The sequence below is a fragment of the Rhinatrema bivittatum genome, chromosome 1, assembly GCF_901001135.1.
Source record: "Rhinatrema bivittatum chromosome 1, aRhiBiv1.1, whole genome shotgun sequence".
Classification (NCBI taxonomy): Eukaryota; Metazoa; Chordata; class Amphibia; order Gymnophiona; family Rhinatrematidae; genus Rhinatrema; species Rhinatrema bivittatum.
In genome coordinates this window covers 212,665,484-212,688,171 of record NC_042615.1, presented here as the reverse complement: position 1 = coordinate 212,688,171, position 22,688 = coordinate 212,665,484, and the positions used below count along the sequence as shown (strand labels likewise).

The window sequence follows — 22,688 nt, the reverse complement described above, 5'->3', positions numbered from 1 at the left end:
CTTGATGGGATGGTCTGATGTTGGAAAAAGAAAGAAAGGGGGGGGGGGAGGGGTATGAGGCGGGGATCCGACTGCTAGAGCGATTATGAGCTGGGTAACTGGTTAGGTGGGGTAGGACGATGGTCCGAGGACCGGTGGGAAAGATTCCACCTCATGGAGCCTAGGGGGTTGTTATAGGAGATCAGGGGGGTGGAGGACAGTGGAGGCAAGTAAGTTCAGATGGGTTGGGAGCTTTGTGGGGGGGTGGACGGCTGCAAAGGGTGGTGGTTGATTAAGGCAAGAGAGAGCGGCACAGACAGGGGCAGCAAAAAGGGGCGCACTAAGGGGCATGCCCCTTTGGTCGCGCTCCTTCAGCACGCGGCGCCGGTGGGTGGCTTTAAGGGCTTTTCCTCCTCGCTGCCCGCCCCCCCCGATGATGTCATGAGAAGGATGGGCAGTCCGCAGGGCCGATGGGGAATGGTGTCGGTAGCGGCAAGTCGGGCCTAGCGAGGTCAAGAGACTCTTACCCCGGTGGGCGTGTGCTGATTGAGTGAGCCGTCCGGTTGAGGGTCGTGGCGTCGGGTCGAGAGGTCGGATGGTGGCCTGTGGGTGGCTTTAAGGGCTTTTTCTCCTCTCCGCCCCTGTTGACATCGTGGGAAGGATGGGCGGTCCGCAGGGCCGATGGGGAACAGCGTCGGTAGCGGCAGGTCGTGCCTAGCGAGGCCAAGAGACTCTTACCCCGGTGGATGTGCGCCGATTGCGCGAGCCATCTGGTCGAGGGTCGTGGCGCCGGGTCAAGAGATTGTTGCCTGAACAAGAACCAACTTGTTCACAAGCTGCTCTCAGAACACCCGCAGGGTGTAGTGGATCGCTCGCAACTCCAAGAGGTTGATCTGGAACCAAGACTCCTGTACTGACCAGAACCCTTGGATGTGGAAGCCCAGAACCACCCCGTCTGAGAAGGGTCAGTGGTAAGTGTGGCCTGGGGCTCAGCACTCCAAAGGGGGCAACCCTGCCCAGGTATGAGGAGAATGTCCACCGCTGGAGAGATTGCTGCAACCTTTGGTGACTAGAATATGAGCACTCAGGTCCTGCATAGCCTGACACCATTGAGTGCCCCGCGCATGTGTAGTCGAGCAAATGGGGTAACATGCACTGTCGCGGCCATATGGCCCAGGAGTCAGAGGAACTGGTGAGTGGAGTTGTGGGGACAACTGGAAATGTGTCGGACAAGAGCCGCGAGGGTCTCCGCTCTGTCCTGAGGCAGGAAAGTCTTCGCTTGGACAGTGTTCAGGTGCACCCCAATGAAGTCCAGTTGCAAAGACGGCTGGAGGTAAGATTTTAGATAGTTTATCAAGAAACCCAGAGTCTTCAAGGTATCAATCGTAAGGCGTATGGCACTCCTGAGCCCCTTGTCGGGAGTTGCCCTTGATGAGCCAATCATCAAGGTAGGGGAAAACGAATTCCCTGCCTTCGAAGATGGGCACAGACAACTGCCAAATATTTGTTGAAGATCCAGGGCATAGATGCCTGGCCAAAGGGACAGAACTCGATACTGATAGTGATTCCCTTCAACTAGGAATCTCAGATATTGTCGATCCGCCTGAAAGATGGGAATATGGTCGTACGTGTCTGAGATCGAGGGAGCAAAGCCAGTCTCCTGCCTTGAGAGGGTGAAATCAGAGTGCCCAGCAAGACCATTCTGAACTTTTCCTTTACCAAGAAACGGTTTAAGGCTCTCAGGTCTAGAATGGGCCGGAGGCCCCCCATCTTCTTATGGATTAGAAAATACCTGGAGTAGAATCCTTCAACCTGTTGGCTGGGTGAAACTGGTTCGATCGCCTGAGCAGAAATGAGGGCGGAGAGCGCCACTCAAAGTATCCGTTAGTCCCCTGCTGCTCTCCACTGGGGACACAGATGGGAGCAGTGTGGAAGTTGCTGGAAATGCAGGCTGTAACCCTGTCAGACGATGGATAGGACCAGAGGTCTGATGTGATTGAGATCCACCGATCTGCGAATAGCTGAAGTCAACCCCTGAGAAGGCTGGTTCATGCTCCCTAGCCACCAGTCAAAACCCCGTGGTGGGGTTCTGCAGTGGAACTGCAAGTGCCCGAGGTGGCCTAGGGTGTCTGTCTTGTCTTGGGGGACAGGCCTTTGAGCCCTGGAACTCTGTGCGGGTGGGTAATATTTACAAGGTCGATAGAAAGGCTATTTAGGATATTGTCATGGGGGCTTTCTGGTAGGCTGGGTGTCGGAAAGTACTAGCCAACAACTGCTGAAGGGTTTCCTGATAGTTCTTTAGCGGTACCACAGCCTCCTTAATTCTGTCTCCAAACAGATTTCCCCCTGTACAAGGCAAGTCAGCCAGAGGATGTAGTTACAGCAGTTAGTGTAACTGGGTTTAAAAAAAGGTTTGGCTAAGTTCCTAGAGGATAAATCCATAAACTGCTATGACTGTAATTAATAAGCAATAGTAACTTGTGCTCTAATGTTTGGGTACTTGCTAGGTTCTCGTGACTTGGATTGGCCACTGTTGGAAACAGGATACTGGGCTTGATTGACCCTTGGTCTGACCCAGTATGGCATATCTTATGTTCAGATGGCCTTGGACATAAGGCGCAAGTCAGAGGCCCATAGCCATGCCATCCGTCGGGCTCCAATGCCTGCTGTGGCAGTTCTCATGATTGTCTTGAAGAGGACGTAAGCCGAGCGAACCTCGTGCTTATCGCACTCCAGGCCATGCTGGACAATAGATTGGAAGTCCTGGAATTGTTGAATCAGATTCTCACTGAATTCCAGGCTCTACTTCCACAGGTTCCGGGAATACTGTCCCATGTAAAGCTTGTAGCAAGCTATGTGGGCAGCGAGCATGGTGCCATGAAATACTCTGTGCACCAACACAACAAGAGCTTTATGCTCGTGCCCTGAAGTAGCGGAGACATGGGTATCCTTTCAGACTTTTTCAGGGTTGACTACCACCACGACTGGTGGGGTAGTTGACGGCGGTCGAACCCAATGGACTACTGGACTAGGTATACCGCATTAGTCCTCCTATTAACCGGCAGCACAGAGATGAGATGCTTCCACAGGCGGGTCCACCAGCTCCTTGAAAATGTCATGGACTGGTACCCACCATCACCTCTTTCGGGGCATCCACAAATTGCAGGATCTCAAACATATTATGCCTGGACTCCTGCTCTGTCAACAGTTGGAAAGGCACAGATTCTACCAAGGCCTTGAAGAATCCCGTGTAGGAAAGATCCTCAGGTGGAGATCGCAGTTTCCTCCAGTGGACAGCGTTTGGAAGGCAAATCTTCTGATTCCTCATAGGAGGATACAGACACTTTCCCCTCCCAGGGCTCATAGGGAGCTTCCTCCTCACTGAGACCCTCCAGGAATGCAGGGGGGGGGGGGAGGGGGGCGAAGGTATCGATGGGCCTCGAGGCCGCAAGAGCAGCGAAGGATCCAACAGTGTTGGTGGGATCGGGGGCTCTGAAGGCATCGGTGGAATTGATACAGAGAACTGGCAGGTGAGGTGGCACAGTGTGTCTCCGGGCCACCATCGAACCCGATGGCCCTTCCTCCTCAGAGGAGTCGCTCACCGGTATGGGGGGCTGGTGGCGGTGGCAGCAGTACACCCATTGGCCGCGAAGGGGCTTGGGGCACCGGATCCGGCTGTGTCGGCAAGATACCGAGCAGCATGTCGAACTGCTCTAGCAAAGGTACAAGCACTGGTGGAGCAGGCTCTTGCGGCGAAGGTGGTACCCAGAGAACCAGAGGCCCTGCAGGGCCCAGCCAACCACACGCGCCTCTCTCTAACTCCTCCTCAAAGGCCACCGAGGATAGAACGGCCTGAGGAGGAGTCAGCGGAATCAGGATGTTCCCTGGATCGAGGGGAACTGAGCCCTCCACTGGTGTCAGTGAAGGCATCGGTAGGGTTGTAGGAAACAGCCTGCTCCACTGTTCACAGTGGGCTGCCAGCACTATCTGCTATACCAGCAACTGTGTTGATTTACTAAGATTTTCGTCTGCAATATTCAAGAGCACAGTTTTTGGAGTTAGAATTACCAACTCCTGTACTATTTCAGTGACCAGAGTTCATTTCCCTCCAAAAGGATTTAATAATGCCACACTCAAGCCAGACATGGAAAAACATTTCCACTTGTAAACAACCTCTCCAGCATTTACCTTAATGCTGGAATACATATAATGTAACTTGTCTGGCCTAAGGTACTATCGAAATAGAAGTTTATAGCTGTTTTCAATCAATAATGAAGAAATAGAAGACTTGGTGATTCGCAAAAAAGATAAGCTCCATTCATCTTCAGATATAATGTGGCCTAAGTCTCTTTCCCGTGCTCTCATATGAGCTGGAGCTGGTTTAAGAGCTATGTTCAATGCTGCACAGATTTTCAAGATTATTCCATTTATTTTACAAGCCTGCATACACAGCCCTTCCAAGAAAGATTTTCCCATGTTCAGGTGAATATTAATATTGCTACTTTTTAAGAAATGGGAAATTTGTATGTAAGACAGTAACTCCTCTTTGGGGAGCCCATACTGTGAGCATAAAACATCAAAGGGCACCAACCCCTTCGAGTCCCAAATATGCTCTAAGAGTGTAATGCAACATGCTTTCCAAATTTTAAAAGTACCCAATGATACACAAGGTGGGAAAGAAGTATTATGCAATAATTCAGTAGAATATGTAGTATTTATTTTGACTAACCCAGAGGTATCATTGGAGGCTGTGGTAGGAGAGATGGGTGATTTCAGTAGGGTTTCGGGATTTAAAATTATCTGGGACAAATCTGTGTATTAGGGTGATTCCTCTACAAATCAATCACCCTAATACACAAATCTATCCATCATCAACTCCAACTCGACCTTGAAATCCCCTTCAAATTACACTCTTCCAACAGACCAATTAGAGATATCCACAAAGGCACATTGAATTTCCCCCCTACCAAAGCCTCACGCCTTTCCTCGACAAAAGACCGAGCTTTTTCAATAGCAGGACCAGCTATATGGAACAACATTCCTTCAAGCCTCCGATTAGAACCTTGTCTAATTACGTTCAGAAAAAAACTCAAGACGTGGCTATTTCACCAAGCATTCGATGACCCTCCAGACAATCACTAAACATATTTTATCTCTCCTGGACATAGAGGATAGAGGTCCACTATCCTTTTGAATGAAGGACAATCACAGGTTAAAGCACATTATGCTCTAACCTAAATTCCTTTTGTATTATGTTATAATTCCTCCTGCCTTTCTTTCTTCCAGCTTTAAGCTTCCCAAGTTTTTTACTCCTTGTTAAATGTAACTTTGCCTTATTCACCTCTCTTGTTAATTACTATTTTATTTATTGCTTCAGTTATACCCTTGTTCTATGTAAACCGATCCGATATGGTTATTACTATGAAGGTCGGTATAAAAAAAGTGTTAAATAAATAAATAAATAAATAAATTTTGAACAACTCCTGTTAATTTGAGCCTGAGTAATCTTTAAAACAAAAGCATCCATTTAATTGGGCAGCACAAAAAATTAAATACCTGGGGGTATTTATTGGTAAATGGGTTGAGGATTTGTGTAAACTAAATTACCCACCTCTACTATACAACATATTTTGAGAAATGGAACGATCTTTTATTTTCCTAGTTGGGGGCTGATCAAATAGTCAAGATGAATGTACATCCTAGGTTGGGCTCTCCCTTTCAAACACTCCAGATTGATATCCCAAATTCACTGTTAAGATTGTGGCACAGGAGAGTTTTTTTTATTTTATTTGGAGAAAAACAGCCCCCAAGGGTGGTTAAACGGGTGATGTATCAAATGAAGATTCATGGAGGACTTAGTGTTCCTGATATATGCTAGTAGTATCTTGCTGCCCAATTATGTGCTGTTATAGATTGGTATAAAAACAAAAACCTTAAATAGGCATCTATGGAATAATGCTGGGCAGGGGTCAAATCTCTCACAGCATTACTTTGGCAACCATGGGATACTTGGCATTCAGTTGAGGGCCTGGCCCCAAGCACTCGTACTACATTAATTTTTCCCTATATGCATCTACTAATACATCATCGTCAAACAGGGATCATTTATAAGTGGCCATCCCTATTCCAAAACTCACTATAATGGGATTGTTTCTTATCCTGATTGCAAATGGTTCCAAGAAAATTACAAACAAAAGAGGGGATAAAAGGGCACCCCTGCCAAGTCCCCCTCTCCACTTGAAAGTTATTAAGAGTATCCCCCATTTACTTTAATACAGGCTTGTGATTGAAATAAAGTTTTTGCAGCCATGACAAAAAAAACCTTCAAATTCCATTTTCTCAAGTACCTGAAATAGAAAAGGCCAGTACACCATATCAAAAGCTTTTTCTGCATCAACAGTTAGAAACAAGAAAGGGATAGCCTCTTTTTGTGCCCACCAAATTATATCTGCTATCTTTCTAACGTTATCTGCAGCCATTCTCCCAGTTATGAATCCCGCTTGGTCTGGATGTATCAACAGTCCAATAATTTTATTCAACCAATTTGCTAAAGTTTTTATATCCAAGTTGATTAGTGAAAATCGGTCAGTACTACCCAGAGAATAGGATCTCTGATACAGTTCTTGAATTCAAAAATAAGCTCTTTGGTAATTAATGTACCACTCACGCATACTTGGAATATGGAACAAAAAAGCATTGTGTATAACTTTTGGCATGCATTAGATGTTCATATCGACTCTTCCAATGTGCTTCCTGCACAAATGTAATGGAAGCCTTAAGCAACTCCATCTCTCTATACAAGAGTTGCCTTCATGTTGAAGGAGATTATCCTACAAGTAGCCATGACAATCTATTAGTAGATTAAAAGCTCTCATAAAAATCCACCAAATACCACCGCCCTTATAACAGAGAAAATCCCTACCATCCCTATAATCAGGAAATTGTGTTGCAGCTATAGGAATAATAAGTAGAAAACATGACAAACATCTTAAAAAACAAATATCCCAAAATCATCTTTCTGATCCTGGAGATTAATTAATTAATTATTTATTTATTTAGGATTTTTATATACCGACATTCTCAATATTTTTATATACCGACATTCTCAATACAAATAATTAAAAATTGTGCCTTTCTTTCTTCACATTCATCTTCTCCCCCCCCCCCCCCCAACACCCAAAACTATTCTGCTAGCAACTCCCTACAGATCTTTTTCTCCATCAAGAGTAAGGAACCTCTCCAAGCTGCGTCAAAACCAACACAGCTTTAAGAAGCCCCAAAATAGATCAATCTGATAGTATAAATAGTTAAAGTCCATAAAGTATTAGAGATATCGGTGAAATGACATCATACAGAAATATAACTAGCCCAAAATTAGGATAGGGACGTGAATAAGCCATAGCATTCTGGAGATAAACTTGAAAACCATTCTATGAAAAAGCAAAGCATATGCATGATACTGTCACCCATACCCTTGATAAAACAAAACAGGAGCAACAGACCTTCACTTCAGTTCCATCGAAAAAGTCTAGTCCCCAAAATATTTCCCCAGTTGGTCCTACCCTTTGTCAATAAACTACAGCTTAGGGTATTCAGCTGTTATAGATGCTGCTTGTGATACCATTAATGCATTCTGTTGGCTAGTTTATCCCTGCTGATTAAAAACTAAACCCTGTATCACGTGACCAGCTTTTCATGAAACCCCCCCATCAATTTTAACCATAAGGCCACAGTTATTAACATTCACCGTCCTCAGTAGATAAATGATCTCTCTCAGTTCCTAGCAATTATGTAACATTATTCTGATAAAGCTGCAGGTATCATGATCTCCTGCCCTCTCCCAGGTTTCGAGCAGTGTTTTCCAACCGCCACTGCAGAAGGGTCACAAGCACCTTATTAACAGAACCACCAAATTCAAAGTCACAAAATCATCAAAATCATGAAAACACTGCACCATGAACTGTGAGCTCTAATACGCCTGGAAATGAAAAGATATAAAATACTTGTAGCATGTAAAATTTTAAACTAGAGCGCAAAAATATAGTAAAGATATTTTCCAGCCAATATCATGCCCATTTTGTGTCAACATGAGCTCATGAGTAGGATAGAAACAGTTTGACAGGATAAACTCCAGTTCAAGTCTGCTCTTTATAAGAAGCCGAGCCACCCGACTGGCATCATAGTCAACTAGTCCCCTTGCCTACTTGTTGCCAATTTGGAAAGTGCTCTTTAGGGTAAGTAGTTCAAGCTGCCATTGGCAAGTTGTTGGACCCAAAATAGCCTCTCTGCCTAAGTACTGAACTTGCCTTTTCTGCTGATTCAATCTTTGTGGACATTCCATTAACCGTGTAAATAAACCCAAAGGGGTGCATCCACCAATATCTACTGTATATACTCATGTATAAGTCGATCGGCAATTTTGAGGCTAAAATCCATTGAGCCATGTATAAGCAATCTATCAGGAAGATAAGAATTCAAGAAAAGTCATGTCCATATTGAAAAACATCACACGGAGCTTTAAAAAAGGTCAGCGGCATGACCAGAGTTAGTTGCACAAGTTAAGTGGCTAACTGCTAATATCAGAGTTAGCCGCTTAACTTATATGGCTACCTCCGCTCCATTTTGGCGGCTGGTACGTATGTACGTGCATACCAAAAGAACGCTATAGTATATGCGGAAAGTATGCACAGAAAGTATACGTGGATAAGTCGATCCGGCTTTTTTGGGCCTATTTTCAGGCATAAATTTCTTGACTTATACACAAGTAAATACAGTTATATTCTCTTTTTGCAAAAAAAGCCATGACCTCCCTCAGCTCCTGATGATTAGATAGGGTGGCTTGGGATAAGTCAGTGAAGACCGCGATCTCCTGCTCTTCCCTGGACTTCAAGATTCTTTTGCACCACCAAAGCAATTCTTTCCTTCATGGCATAATCATGGAAACAGAATTATGTTGATTTTAATCTGTCAGCCTCATTTTCACTCCCCTCCAAAGCATAAGACAATACTTACAAAATCTCGATATCAGTGATACACAATCATTATTTTCCAGTTTCACCTCAAGGTTACTGTACCATGCTTTATTTTCTAAGTCAGCATGCTTCTCTTAATTTGAAATGTTCCAGTTGTAAATGATAACATGTGGAGGTGCTTCGCTTAATGGCTGCCTCTGAGCATCTATGCGACTGTCAATCTTGTCCACCCTCCAGCCCAAATCCATCAATTTATTCCCTTATTTCCGATGTTAAGTTCAACTCCTGCTTATTGTCTCATATCTTTTTTAGTTCGAGAAAACATTCTCAAAATTTGGCACGGGACGGAGTGTCTCAGGTCAATTCAGCTGCTGCGCCATTTAGGCCTGCTTCCGAGAGGCCCTCCATCTCCTCTGCCTCCTCACTTTTGGAACAAGCCTCATTATCCAGTTTGGAGTATGAGAAGCACCCAAAATCCACAGATTTTTTTCTTGAAGACATCACAAAGCTTTTACACATCCACTGACGCAATTTGGGTGAGAAGTGAATTTGAATGGCCCTGATTATCAACAGATATTGACAAGTGGAGAGAGGAGCCCCACATTCAAGCAGCCATCAAGCCTGGTGACATCACCTCCTCTCAGCATAGCTAAAATTTCTAAGATGTTTTCTCTCTGCAATAATGATTATAAACAGGAGATTTTAACAAATACCACATTTTAGTTGACTAGTTAAATCAGTTTTACTTGCGGAAATTGTTTTGAAAGTGTCCCTTCTTAGGTCTGTCCACAAAAAAAAAAAGTTTCAGAAAATAGTGCTCCAAAGACCATGACAATAAGTATCCTAAGCCAATTAGTGTTCTTACCTATGAGACTAGTGACCAACAGTACACTGAAGGCATCTCTCTATAAAATTATCTTTTTCACCCACCCACCCCATACAAAAATCTGAAATCCAGAAGTAAAAAGAACTCCTGTCCTCCAGAAGTACATGCAGGTCAGGATTTTAGAATACCTGCAATAGACAAAACTAATCTAGTTCTCAGATTAAATCTATGCAGGGATACATTTTAAATGAGAGCGCGCGCGTGTACTTTTTTGTTCGCGCATCAGGCGCGAACAAAAGTACGCTGGATTTTATAAGACGCGCATAGCCGCGCGTATCTTATAAAATCCGGGGTTGTCACGCGCAAGGGAGTGCACATTTGTGCAACTTGTGCGCACCGAGCCCTGTGCGTGCTGCCCGTTCCCTCCGCCTCCCCCCTCCTAACCCCCCCCCCACCTCTATCGCACAAGTTACGCCTGCTAGAGGCAAGCGTAACTTTGCACGTCGGGCCGGCTGCCGCACACCATGTTCTGGTCCGGGGGCTGGTCCAGAGGCTGCAGCCACGCCCCTGGGCCGAAACCACGCCCGCAGCACAGCCCCCGGATGACGCGCCGACCGTGTCACGCCCCCCAACACGCCTCCGGATGACTCGCCAATGTCACGCCCAACACGCCCACCCCAAGAAAGCCCCGGGACTTACGCACGTCCCGGGGCTTTGCACACGCCGGAAGCCTATGCAATATAGGCTCGGCACGCACAGGGCCGTTTTAGAAGGGTTACACGCGTACCTTATGCGCGTAACCCTTTTAAAATCCGGCCCCTAATGAATATTTATTTTGGATAGCCTGAAAATCAGACCCTCAACAGCTGTGAATACACTAGATATGGACCCTGATTTAAGAAGGGTTTTTCCTGTAATTAAAGAGCACAAGCACGTCATACATAGTGACGGCAATAAAGACATGAACACCATATGAAAAGGAGTTAAGTATGACATCCTAACACATCAAATAAGAGCAGCCAAATAGGGGCAACGCCAAGTGGAGAAAAATATGAAACAGCCTTCCTCAGATCCTATGTCGGGGGTGGAACACAAAATAAAACAGACAGCCTCACTTTTTTGTATGTACCAGCATATCTACTTATCTCTTATTCTCTGGTATCAAAATCAGGACTTGGATCGAAAAAGAGGACTGATAAAGTAAAGCCCTCACCCTACAATACAAGTAAATTGTCTATCATTGCTGTAACTATCATTTCAATACAATATCTGGATTTAAACACAGGCTAAAATTGGGCCAAATAGCTCACTGCTTTCTACATGTTCCCATAATTGTAGTCCAGCTTTTTTATTAAGCTGCGATACATAAGGAATACCTGAAACTAGATGTAGATTGCCTATATTTTCAGGTCTAAAGAATCATTTTTCAAAAGTAGACAAATAACTGCAATTTTTTTATTTTTTTTTTAAAGAGGAGGGGAAGATAATGCTCTTCAGAAAGGTGTCTGTAATATAAACAAGCCACTCTGACAGCTGATTTTTAGAAGTTTTAATAAAAAATGATGGCATGGGTCAAGCAGACAATAGCTGAATTTGTAGATGTTACGATCTTACTCATAGCGTACATATCAACTTTTTGAAAGGTATTTATAGTTTCCCTAGTTGCCTGCCCTAAGACTATTTAATTTGGTAAAGTCTGTCTATAATAAATCTGTCTGATCCTAGTGACCTTGTTGAAAATGACTGCAATTTTCACAGTCTTGTAAAGGGAGTAGCACAAATGTGGAACTTGCAGAAGGATTTACTACATTGACTGTCTAAAGCACTTGTAGAAATGTCTGTCCAGTTTAGGTTGAGGGATACTTTTTCTTAACATTTAAAAGATAGTTTACCCATATACAATGTGGAACACTTTGAATGACAATTTATCATTTTACATAAGAACATAAGATATGCCATACTGGGTCCGACCAAGGGTCCATCAAGCCCAGTATCCTGTTTCCAAAAATGGTCAATCCAAGTCACAATTACCTCACAAGTACTTAAACATCAGATAAATCACAAGCTACTATCTCTTATTAATTACCATAATAGCAGTTTACAAATTTTTCCTCCAGGAAGTTATCCAAACCCCATTACACTAACTGTTGTAACCACATCCTCTGGCAATGAATTCCAGAGCTTAACTATGCACAGAGTGAAAAAGAATTTTCTAATAAGAACTTCTGCCATTTCCATACTAACCACCGTTTTTTCAGGCCAATGCAACACAGTGCGCTCAGCCAAGCACACTGGTTAGCGCGTTTTGGACGCGTGTCCACAACCCCTTATTCAATAAGGGGATAGCGGGTCCAAAATGTACATCCAACCCCCACAAAGCTAATAGCGCTCATCACATTTAAATTCATATTGATAGGCTATTACTGCTTTTCTGTAGTTCTTCCAACTTAATATCTTGGTGATATTAAAGTTGGAGGAACAGAAAAAAAGGTTTAAAAAAAATTTATTATTTTTTTTTAATAAAGTGTGCCAGCAGTCAGGTTAGGGAAAGGGAAGTTTAATTAATGAGCAACCATGTTCCTAACCTGTGGCTGTGCACATGTTCAGAAAACAGATGCTCGTAAAATTGAGCATCCATTTTCCTAACCTGACGACTGCCACCTCTCCTGGGTGCTTACTGCCAGAGGCGCTAGGGATACACAATTTCCCCTAGCGCCTCCTTTTTACTGCGGCAACCCATCTGCATTATGGGTGCTCTTGATCGGATTGCGCTCAATCATGAGTACCCATAATGCATCGGCCTGTTTGCGTTTTAATAAGCACAAAGGGACTGTAAAATCAAGGAACCATTTTCATTTAGCATGCCAATATTTTAGTGGGGCAATAATATTTACACATCCAACCAGGTCATCATTCCAATCATTAACTAAAATGTATTTGCATATTCTGTAAATCCAATGGTATATCAAGCATGTAACATTTTTTCTGTGGCAAGTTTTAATTTAGCTTAATTTCCTTGATAATACTACAAATCCATAAACAATTCAATGTGGTTTACATGTAAAACAAGAAAATGTACATATATACATAAAAATTTTAAGATTACTAAAAAAACCTAAAATTACAAAATATTCCATAAACATTTTAAGAAACCCCAGCCTTTAAAAATAGCAAAAGCAAGAGCTTCAGCCCCCTATCAAATTATACTAATATCAATTAACTTCTTACATTGGCCTTGAAAGACCAATGCCTCGTAGATGTTTTCACACTATCTAAATATTTATCAAAATGCATTAAAGCAGGCGTTTGTTTCATTGATCTACACAACGAACACTACACTTTCATTGAAAAGAAAAATTATAGAATTGTTCCAAAAGTAATTAGGAATATTAAAAAAAGTCTTGCTTGCATAAGTCTTCACACCCTTTGTAAGAACAAACCCAAATTAGCTCTAGTTGAAAACATTGTCTTAACAAGGCCATAATAAGTTAAACAAAGCCCACCTGTACCTAATCACAGTAGATGAGCCGATTCAAATACTGCTGGATGAAGAAAAACAGGTTCTTTATATGAAGCAAATCTGAAGCAAAGGTCAAAATATGCCAACGCCAGGATAAAGTTATTCAAAGGAAAGGATTGGGGCAAGGAAATAAGAAAATTTAAATATGTGAATATCCCTTAGGGCTATCATTGTAAACAGTTCGACATCAAGATAATGCCATTCCTCCAAAGTGAGAAGCTATGAGTTAAGGAAACTGCTGAAGGTCACTGTGAGGCTTAAGATTAATTAAAAAAAACCAAAAAACCTAGAGGTCTCTGGCTAAGACTGCGGAAAATGTTGACCATTCAACATTCTCAAGATTACTCTACAAACATGGTCTGTATGGGAAGATGACAACAAGGAAGCCACTGCTGAAGAAAAGCCATTTAATAAGCCACATAATATTTGCAACAAAGGGACACTGCACTCAAGTCGGAGCAGATTTTGTGGTCAGAGACCAAAATGAAATTTTTTGTATCAACGTTAACAGATGTGTATGGCATAAAACAGATTCAGCACATCAATCACCCTGTTAACACCAGCCCTACAGTAAAGCTTGGTGATGGCAGTACTATGTTGTGGGGATGCTTTGCAGCAACAGGGACTAGGAGGCTTGTGAAGATCAAGAGAAAAGATGGATGGTGCAAAATACAGGCAGATCCTGGATAAAATCCTGTTCCAGTTTGCTAGAGAGTTGGGATTGGGAAGAAGATTCATCTTTCAGTAGGATAATGATCCTAAGCACAAAGCAAAAGTAATAATAGTGTGACTCACCAAGAAGAAAATGAATATCCTTGAGTGGCCTAGTCTTGAATGCAAAAGAAAAATCTATTGCAAGACTTGAAAACAGCAGCCCACAAACGATCCCCAGTCAACCTGAAAGAGCTCCAGCTCTTCTGCCAAGAAGAATAGGCAAAAACTGCACCATTCCACTGTACAAACTTGGTAGTCACTTATCCTAAACAACTCATGGCTATTGTTGCTGTAAAAAGGGCTTCCAGCAAGTACTGAGTTGCATGGTATGAAAACTTATTCAATCAAGACTTTTTGATGTTTTAATCTTAATTACTTTTGGAATAATGCTATAATTGTTCATTCATAATGAAAGGTAGAGTCTGTTGGGTAAATCAGTGAAACTCCTCTGACTTTAATGCATTTTGATTTATATTTTTTAGAATGTGAAAAATACACAAGGATATCAAGACCTTTGCAAGGCACTGTATATACTAAGAAGGGCCACTTTACATATGATCAAAAAAATGATCTGACCAATCCAGAAATAATATATTTCTGCAAGATTCAGCTATTGAGCTTCCTTGGATGGTCTAAAAATTAAGTCTGGGATATGTCCTGCCTGGTGTCTAGTTATAATCTGGGTAAGCCCTAACGCAGTTATAGTAGTCACAAAATCTGTCACATACATCGTTTGGTTCATCCACATGCATATTGCAATCTCCTAAAAATAAAATCCTATGTTGTTCATCTTCTGTAAGTAGCTCAGATACTGGAACTCGGTAAACCAAACAAATGGGAGAAATGTCTCTCTTATTTCCCCCCTTTAGTTATTAAAAGGAGTGAGTGCTATATACAATTACACTTCCACCCCCTATTTTATCCATTTATATATATAATGAGTTGTAAATGTGTGTGTGTGTGTGTATATATATATATATATATATATATACACACACACACACACACACACACACATATATTCCACCATTTGGAATACACTACCCCCAGACCTCTGACAGGAAACCTGCCTCATAAATTTTAAAAAGAAACTTAAGACTTGGCTGTTCGGTCGAGCCTTTCCGGTCTCCTAGACTATATTCTCCTAAGATATTATCCAATCAGCTGTGCTTCAATCATCTCATATTACTTCATTAACTAGCAGAGTATCATATAATCATGTTATAATGCTAGAGTTATTCTCCTGAGGTTGGCTCCAAGCCCCTTCTCTCTGTTATATCTCTCTACTTTGGTTATCCTTCTCTTCATTTCCAATTCCAAGTTATTCACCCTTGTTATAATGTAACTTTTTACCTTCTGCTCCCAATCTGTCTCCTCTTTTGAGGTTTGACTAGTTATTGTTAATGTACTATCGTTCTATGTAAACCGAGTTGATTTGATCTGTATCAAGAAAATCGGTATATAAAAACCCTAAATAAATATATATATATATATATATATATATATATATATAGCCTGATCACATTTGGAAGTCTCCACCAGGTAGACTATATCAGCCTGTTTATCAACAATGAAACTGAAGTGCAGCATGGTCTTAATGGCAATACTTCTGACATGTATTAATCAGCTGTGGCAAGTGGGGATTAATCAAATGATGTTCATTAAGTGTAATTCTTTTATTAATCTTAAAGGGCTGTGTTCTCTATATTTACCCTTTCTGCAAACAGCTTCAATAGTAGAGATCTCTCTTTCAAATACATTTTCTTTTGTAGTCAGACTACGCAAGAAACCATACCCATAGTGATCAGTTTTTCACCCACAGGATCTATGAGTCCCAGATCTTCCCACCCCACCCACAACCTTCATATGATATGTGATCCCCACCTCAGAATGGTTTATCAAACACATTTCGGCCCACATATTTAGTCTGAAGTTAGCAATTTATAACATCTATTGAAAAACGATAACACTGGTAAGAACTCTGAGCATTCAGTCCTATTGTTTGCTTCTTATAACAAGTTAACAATCCACACAGAAAATTTTTTATTCCCACATGTGTAGATTTACATCACCTACTAGCAGATGGAGACACCTTTTCAGTAAAATTTATTTAAAAATGTATTCTATATGAATTTTAGCAAAGTGGTTCACAAAATAACATTCATAAAACAGAATTACTGAACAGAAATTTAAAAAAAATGCAATTAGTAAATATAAAATATATCAACCTAAACACAAAACACCAAAACAGCACTTCATACTTAAAAACAAGTATACTGGATGAGGCAAAATTATGCAAACTCTCAGACTGCAAGTCTCGATTAAGGCCTTGATTTATCAAAATGCACTAAATATCGCCTGCGATAGAAAAAGGGGCATGTTGTATGGTAATAGGCAGTTTATCGCAATTTGCGGTAATACCTATGCAAAGCACTAATTTACCACAAATTGCGATAACTTTTTCACACTTTGAGATAAGTGCCAGAATGTGGTATTTCCTACATACAACCCACTGGGGGGACCACCTAGTAACTTGAGGTGAGTTTTAGGTATTAGTGTACGGGTTAGGGGCCACTTTGACATTCAAAGTGAGACGTACGAACAGAACAGTGCTCTTGTGAAGATTTGATGAGCATCGGAGTGAGGAAACTCACTCAAAGATGAGATTTGTGCAATGTTCTTCTTAACCTAGCTTGATGGACTCTCTGCCTGGGTAACCTGCAATAGCACCATAACGTATGGTACGATGCAAATCCGAAAAAGAGGAGGAGTTAGGGGCGGGAGTGGGCTGGGTTTACCATTTTGCGAAGTCCTATCGCACGGCTTTAACACCGATTTTAGCTACACCTTTTTCAGGTCAGGCTTTATCGCATTTTGTGATGTGTTCTCAAAGGCCTGTTTTAGTAGTTTTGAAGCTCCCGGAGAACCAGCCTAGGGAGAGAGAGAGAGAGAGAGACTAGCCATGATGCCCTAACACTAGATAGGTATTTATATCTCTATGGGAGGCCCACCTAGTAACTCAAGGTGAGGTTTATGTATTAGTTTAGGGGTCACTTTGACATTCAAAGTGAGACGTACGAGCAGAACAGTGCTCTTGTGAAGATTTGATGAGCCTCAGAGTGGCCTTTGAGAGCACATCGCAAAATGCGATAAAGCCTTAGCTACTGAAAAAGGTGCAGCTAAAATCGGTAGGGATAGCAATAGCTTTCCTTTGTCTATTTGGCGAATAATGTGTTATGGACTTTTCCTCTAGGAACTACTCCAAACCTCTGGGTATTGCTGCCTGTATAGTTTTGCATTGTTCAGTTCGCAGTTCTATATTATATCCCATTCCCCCACCTCAAAACATATGTTCAGCAATTCAGATCTTTCTTTGCAATCTGCCTTGTGCCTTTCCTAGGAAAAGGAGGAACACCATATGGAAATAAATAAAATATGCTAAACTGTGGGGCCTTAAGAAGACTGGAATTTACCAATAGAGATTTGATACTACTGATCTCCCAAGGGTGTGGAACTGTTAGGGTTTTACAGTCTAGAGCCTAGCCTACTGAGCCTAACTCTCCCAGAAACACAACTCACAGCATAGCATCTCACTCTACCAGTCTCTCTCTATGCATGTTATTACCACATTCTGGAGAGCCGCAGCCTGTGGCCTTAAGCCAAAGGCTCACTACAATGACATGGGGATATAGTAAAAAAAAAAAAAAAAAAGGTCCCCTCAGAATGAAAATCCCTGGGTCATTGCAAATAAAGTAATATCTATATAATTCAATGCTTAAAAAAGCAGCACTCTGTAAAATAAAATTCTTATCTACTGAAAATGAAAGAAAACATTTGTGATTTTTCATGAATGATTGCAGTTAACATCATCGAATAAGTATTATTCCATTCCACTATATTGGTTCAAAAAAAAGTCTTCATCTTTCATTTTCACTCTTCCACAACAGAGTGACTAAAGGTACACATATGCAAATCAATGTCATGCTACAAAGTGTCTTACAGCTAGCAAAGTACTAGGGCAATAAAATCGAACATGCAGGTACTGGAGAAGCATAGGGTGGCAGATTCAACGGAAAGAAGACTGCAATGAGGGGGTCATGGGATGAAGGTGAAAGAGAGTAGTTTAATGAAACAATCTAAGGAAGTATTTATTTACATAAAGGGTGGTGGATGCATGGAACAGCATCCCAGTGCAGGTGGTGGCAACAAGGACAGTATCTGATTTCAAGAAAGCACTGGAGAAACACAAGGGATTTCTGAGGGAATGGTAGGGTTGTAGAGCTCAGTTGGTGTGAGGATGGGTAGACTAGATAGGTCATATGGGCTTTTTCTGCCATAATGTTTCTATGTAAAACAAACCAGAGACAATATTTCACTCAGCGCAAAGTGAAGACTGTGGAATTTATTGCCAGAAGACCTGGGCAAGGTATATAACAGTTACAAAGCAAGGTTTAAAAGTGGTTTGGACAAGTTCGTGGAAGAAGTCCTTAAGGAATTATTAGCCACATAAACTTGGAAAAGCCATCACTTATCCTGGAAGTGGGCAACAAGGTATGGATCTACTTTTTGGGATCTGCCACATTGACCATTGTCCAGAAACAGGATGTTGGACTTCATGGACCTTGGTCTGACTCAGGATGGCACATCTTACGTTTTTCTGTCATCTCTGATCCTGCCACCAGTATATGAGACAAATCTGAGCCAGTTCTGATTTTGCCCCATTGCCTTCTTTTCGGACAGAAAACAGAACTCCATATCCACAACAGCAAGTGGGACAAACAGGAGCGGCTTAGCCTGTCCGAGGTCACCTGGTTATCCTACTGTTGGTAGGGTACTACCTATAACGGACATGTATAATAGGAAGCTCCACTGGAAATGCATTGCTATGCATGACTTTGTAAATATAACCTGACCATTTTCAACCCATTCTAGAGGGCTCCTAGTCCTTCTCTGCCCCGCCTCTTACCCAGTTCCCAACCCGAACTGTTCGATGGCATCGAGCAGCAGCTGCTCTTCCCTGCTGGTCCAGCCTCCTTCCGCCTCGGGCCCCCACAGAGTGAAGCGGCCGCCATCCACCAGCTGGTAGCCGTGCCAGCGGCGGTGATTCCCTATCTCGGCACCAGCCGAGAAGCACTCGGGGCAGAGCTCGATATCCTGGCACTCGGTACAACGAAGCCGCAGGCTCGTCACATCGACCAGGCAGTACACACAATACTTCTTCCCCAGGTCCGCCATCTTGGCCCACTCGGTATTCTTTCGGCCCAAAGCGCAGCGCGCCCACCGCCTACCTTCAATGAGCATGCGCAGTGCCTCGCGCCTCGTTACGCCTTCAACGGGAACACGCTGACCAATCCGTCCCACTTTAAGATGTCTCCGCCTATGCTGTTCGGCGGGAACTCCTCCGATGTTAGGAGCTCGCGCTGATCCTGACATCACACGGTCTCTATGAATAATAATCACGCACTCGGACGTTGGGTGTGTTTTTCTTCGAACTCCGAGGCGGCGCCGTCTCCATGGTTACCGAGCGAAAGCGTTATCGGTAGATGAGAAGCCGGGGGTGACATGGCAGCCGAGGAGCCGCCGGGGGATGGATCGTTGACCGCGCTCCAGGAGCAAGAAGACCTGCCTCCTGCAACCGCGGTGGAGCAGCCAGAGCAAGAAAACCTGCAGTTTGAGGAGGAGGAACCGCCGATCAGAGAGCCAGGGGAGGAGGAACAGCCAGAGGCAGGAGCATTGCTGCCAGAGGAGCCAAAGGAGCCGCTCGATGCCGGGGGCCCCGGTGCAGAGGAGGAGGAAGGCGCAGAAGAGGCGGAGCAGAAGGAGGAGGAAGCCGGGGTGAGCGAACCGGGGGCTGAGGAGCCGGAGCAAAGAGTGGAAGAGGAGGAGGAGGAGGAGCAGCAAGAGGTCCCGTTAGTGGAGGGACAGCGTTCCCCGGCGGGGAGCGAAAAAGAGGAAAAAGAGGAGGAAGAGGTAGAGGAGGAGGAACAAGAGGAGAAACCCAACAGGGATGAGGAGTTGCGGAACGAGCTGAGGCTGCAATACATGGCGCTGGTGACGGAGCGGGACCGGCTGCAGCAGCAGTCGGTGCTGCTGCAGCACAAGCTCTGCAATCACCTGCGGCGGCAGAAGAGCATGGACCCGCGGCGGAGCTCCGCGGTCAGGCCGCCGAGTACCCCAACCCCAACCACAGTCCCAGCTGCCGAGCTGGAGCAGCATTACCTGCACGCCCTGGAATCCTTGAAGGAGCTGCGGGCACAGTATGCGCACGATGCCGCCCTCTGCCAGCAGCAGAGCGACGAGTTGCGCGTGCACTGCAAGGAGCTGCTGGACCAGGCAGGCGAGGAGTGGCAGAGCTACCTAGAGCGCAAGAAGCAGGTAGCTCTGGCCGTGCTGAGCCGGCGTGGGAGCAGGTTTGCCGCTGCCGAGGAGGTGGAACAGCTGCAGGCCCGTGAACAGCGCAAGGAGGACGCAGTGATACAGGTGCGGCTGGAGAACATCAAGCTGAAGGAGCGAGTCAGTGCGCTGGAGATGCAGCTGCGGGCCAGCGAGGAGCTAGCTGGGGGGCTGCACCTCATTGACTTTGAGCAGCTCAAGATTGAGAACCAGACGTACAACGAGAAGATCGAGGAGCGGAATGAGGAGCTGCTGAAGCTGCACCGGAAGATCACGGACACCGTGCACATCCTGGCTCACCTGAAGGAGAAGCTCCAGTGCGTGCAGGCTGAGAATCTGGGCAAGAAGGAGCAGCTGGCAGAGGTAGAGGCTGCCGTGGCCCACCGGCGCGACATCCTCACCAAGACCAAGCAGGCCCGCGACAGCCTGCGCATCAGCAATGTCAAGTTGCGCCAGAAGTGTGGGCTGCTGGGCAACGAGGCACTGCTGCGTGACTTTGAGGAGAAGACGGATGCCAGCGAGGAGCTGGGCCGCCGCCTGGAGACACTAAAACGCCGCCATGCTGAGCTCACCCTCAACTGCAGCGGCATCAAGAAGAAGATCAAGGAGGCTAAGGAAGCAAAGGAGGCTAAAGCAGCCTCACAGCAGTGACACAGTAGATGGCTCGTTTTTGTGGCTCAGTTTGAAAGGTGTGAATATATTGTAATTAAACACAACTAAACATTTCTATTTGATTGTAAAAGAAAGGTTTCTGAATCCTAAAAACAGGATGTAGTGTCACACAGGGCTATAGCAGGACTGGTGATACATATGCTGCAATAATGTCACTCTTGAGCAAGGGTTCTTAATATCAGTTTACAAACAGGTTTGCTTTTAAGAGTAATTAAACAATATTTATTTTTCCATTTGTAGTCTGCCTTTACCAGAAAAGCACAGTTCCTGGACCAATGGCAAATGTAAATGATGACTAGGCATCCTGAGTGTCCTGAAAATCACACAAGCTTGCAGCCTGCGGGAATTGTTCTAGAGTTGTGCTCAAAGCATCCTACCACACCATCACCGTTTCCCAAATTGGGCTAGTTTAACCTGAGGCATATCTTGGATATTCATTAGAGTTTGTCTGACAACCAGATCAGTTTGGGGGGATGTAAAGAACAATTTGAACCCCAACACTGCTTGTTTTGACACAAAAAGTCAATTAGTTTATTTCAATTTGTATACTGTTTAAGTGCTAAATAAAGTGCTCAAAATGATTTACAACAAAATACATAAATTTAAATTTAAATATTCAGAGCAATAAAATTAAATTTGTAAGATCACAAATCCACAGAACTTACTTAAACATTGACAACAACAAACAATAATGTAATTAAAAGATGATCTTACAGAAGCCTTCTCAAAAGGACAGTTCTCCGACATAATCTAAAATATTTCTTTTCTAGATCTCTTGTAAAGTCATTATAATTGTCACTGAATCACATCAAATACAAGATAATGTTTCTGAAAACAGCTAATTTTTGGGTGGCTACTAAAATGGTCAGTGGTCTTCATTATAAAGCATATGACAAGAGTCTTAAGATCTAAATGTGCATACCCTAGAAAGTGTGTTCCACATTAGAAAAAGAGATAATCATATATCAATAGTCCATAGTTCGTTTTTATTCTTTAGTGAAAAAGGGGAGTTTTTGTTGTTGGGGTTTTTGTTGGGTTTTTTTTTTTTTTAAGTATTAAACTGTTTTGATTTCGCTTATGGAACATCACTCTAGAAAACTGGTTAAAATATTCGAACAGCTCAATACAACAGTTGGACCTGCAGACTATAAATATTAATAATTAAACACCATATGATGTTTCAGCAAAAAACACTTGCATCAGGGGTTCCTTCAAGTTTTCATTTCATTGAATACAAAGAACCTGGACATCTCTATCTCCATTCAGAATTAAATATTGAGGCAAATGTTAATCTGTATCCCTGATGTGAAGACATTGGGGTAGATTTTAAAAGAAGCGCGATCAGCCTACTTTTGCTTGCGCATCAGACTCAAGCAAAAGTACGCTGGATTTTAGTAGATACGCGCGGAGCCGCGCATATCCACTAAAATACTGGATCGGCGCGCGCAAGGCTATCGATTTTGTATAGCCTGCGCGCGCTGAGCCGCGCTGCCTCCCCCCGTTCCCCTACCTAACCCACCCCCCCGGCCCTGTCTACACCCCCCCGGCCCTGTCTACACCCCCCCCTTACCTTTGTCGGGGGATTTACGCCTCCCGGAGGGAGACGTAAATC

At 43.6% G+C, this 22,688-nt stretch overlaps 2 protein-coding genes across 2 annotated transcripts in view; one reads left to right on the top strand and one right to left on the bottom strand.

Moving 5' to 3' along the window:
* The window catches only part of TADA2B (transcriptional adaptor 2B), a 28,805-nt gene extending 9,339 nt beyond the window's left edge, over positions 1 to 19,466 (bottom strand). Inside the window, 1 exon segment of the mRNA XM_029591613.1 lies at positions 18,935 to 19,466. Within this exon segment, the coding sequence (XP_029447473.1) occupies positions 18,935 to 19,444 (510 nt within the window). The 5' untranslated portion in view covers positions 19,445 to 19,466.
* Positions 19,467 to 19,542: 76 nt separating this feature from the next.
* Positions 19,543 to 21,307, top strand: CCDC96 (coiled-coil domain containing 96). The gene has a single exon (XM_029591600.1). It carries the CDS (start codon positions 19,574 to 19,576, stop codon positions 21,053 to 21,055), a length of 1,482 nt encoding a protein of 493 aa, XP_029447460.1. The 5' UTR covers positions 19,543 to 19,573; the 3' UTR covers positions 21,056 to 21,307.
* Positions 21,308 to 22,688: the final 1,381 nt, after the last annotated feature.

Coding starts and splice junctions, on each gene's coding strand:
- CCDC96 (XM_029591600.1), top strand. CDS start 19,574: ATGGCAGCCGAGGAGCCGCCGGGGGATGGATCGTTGACCGCGCTCCAG.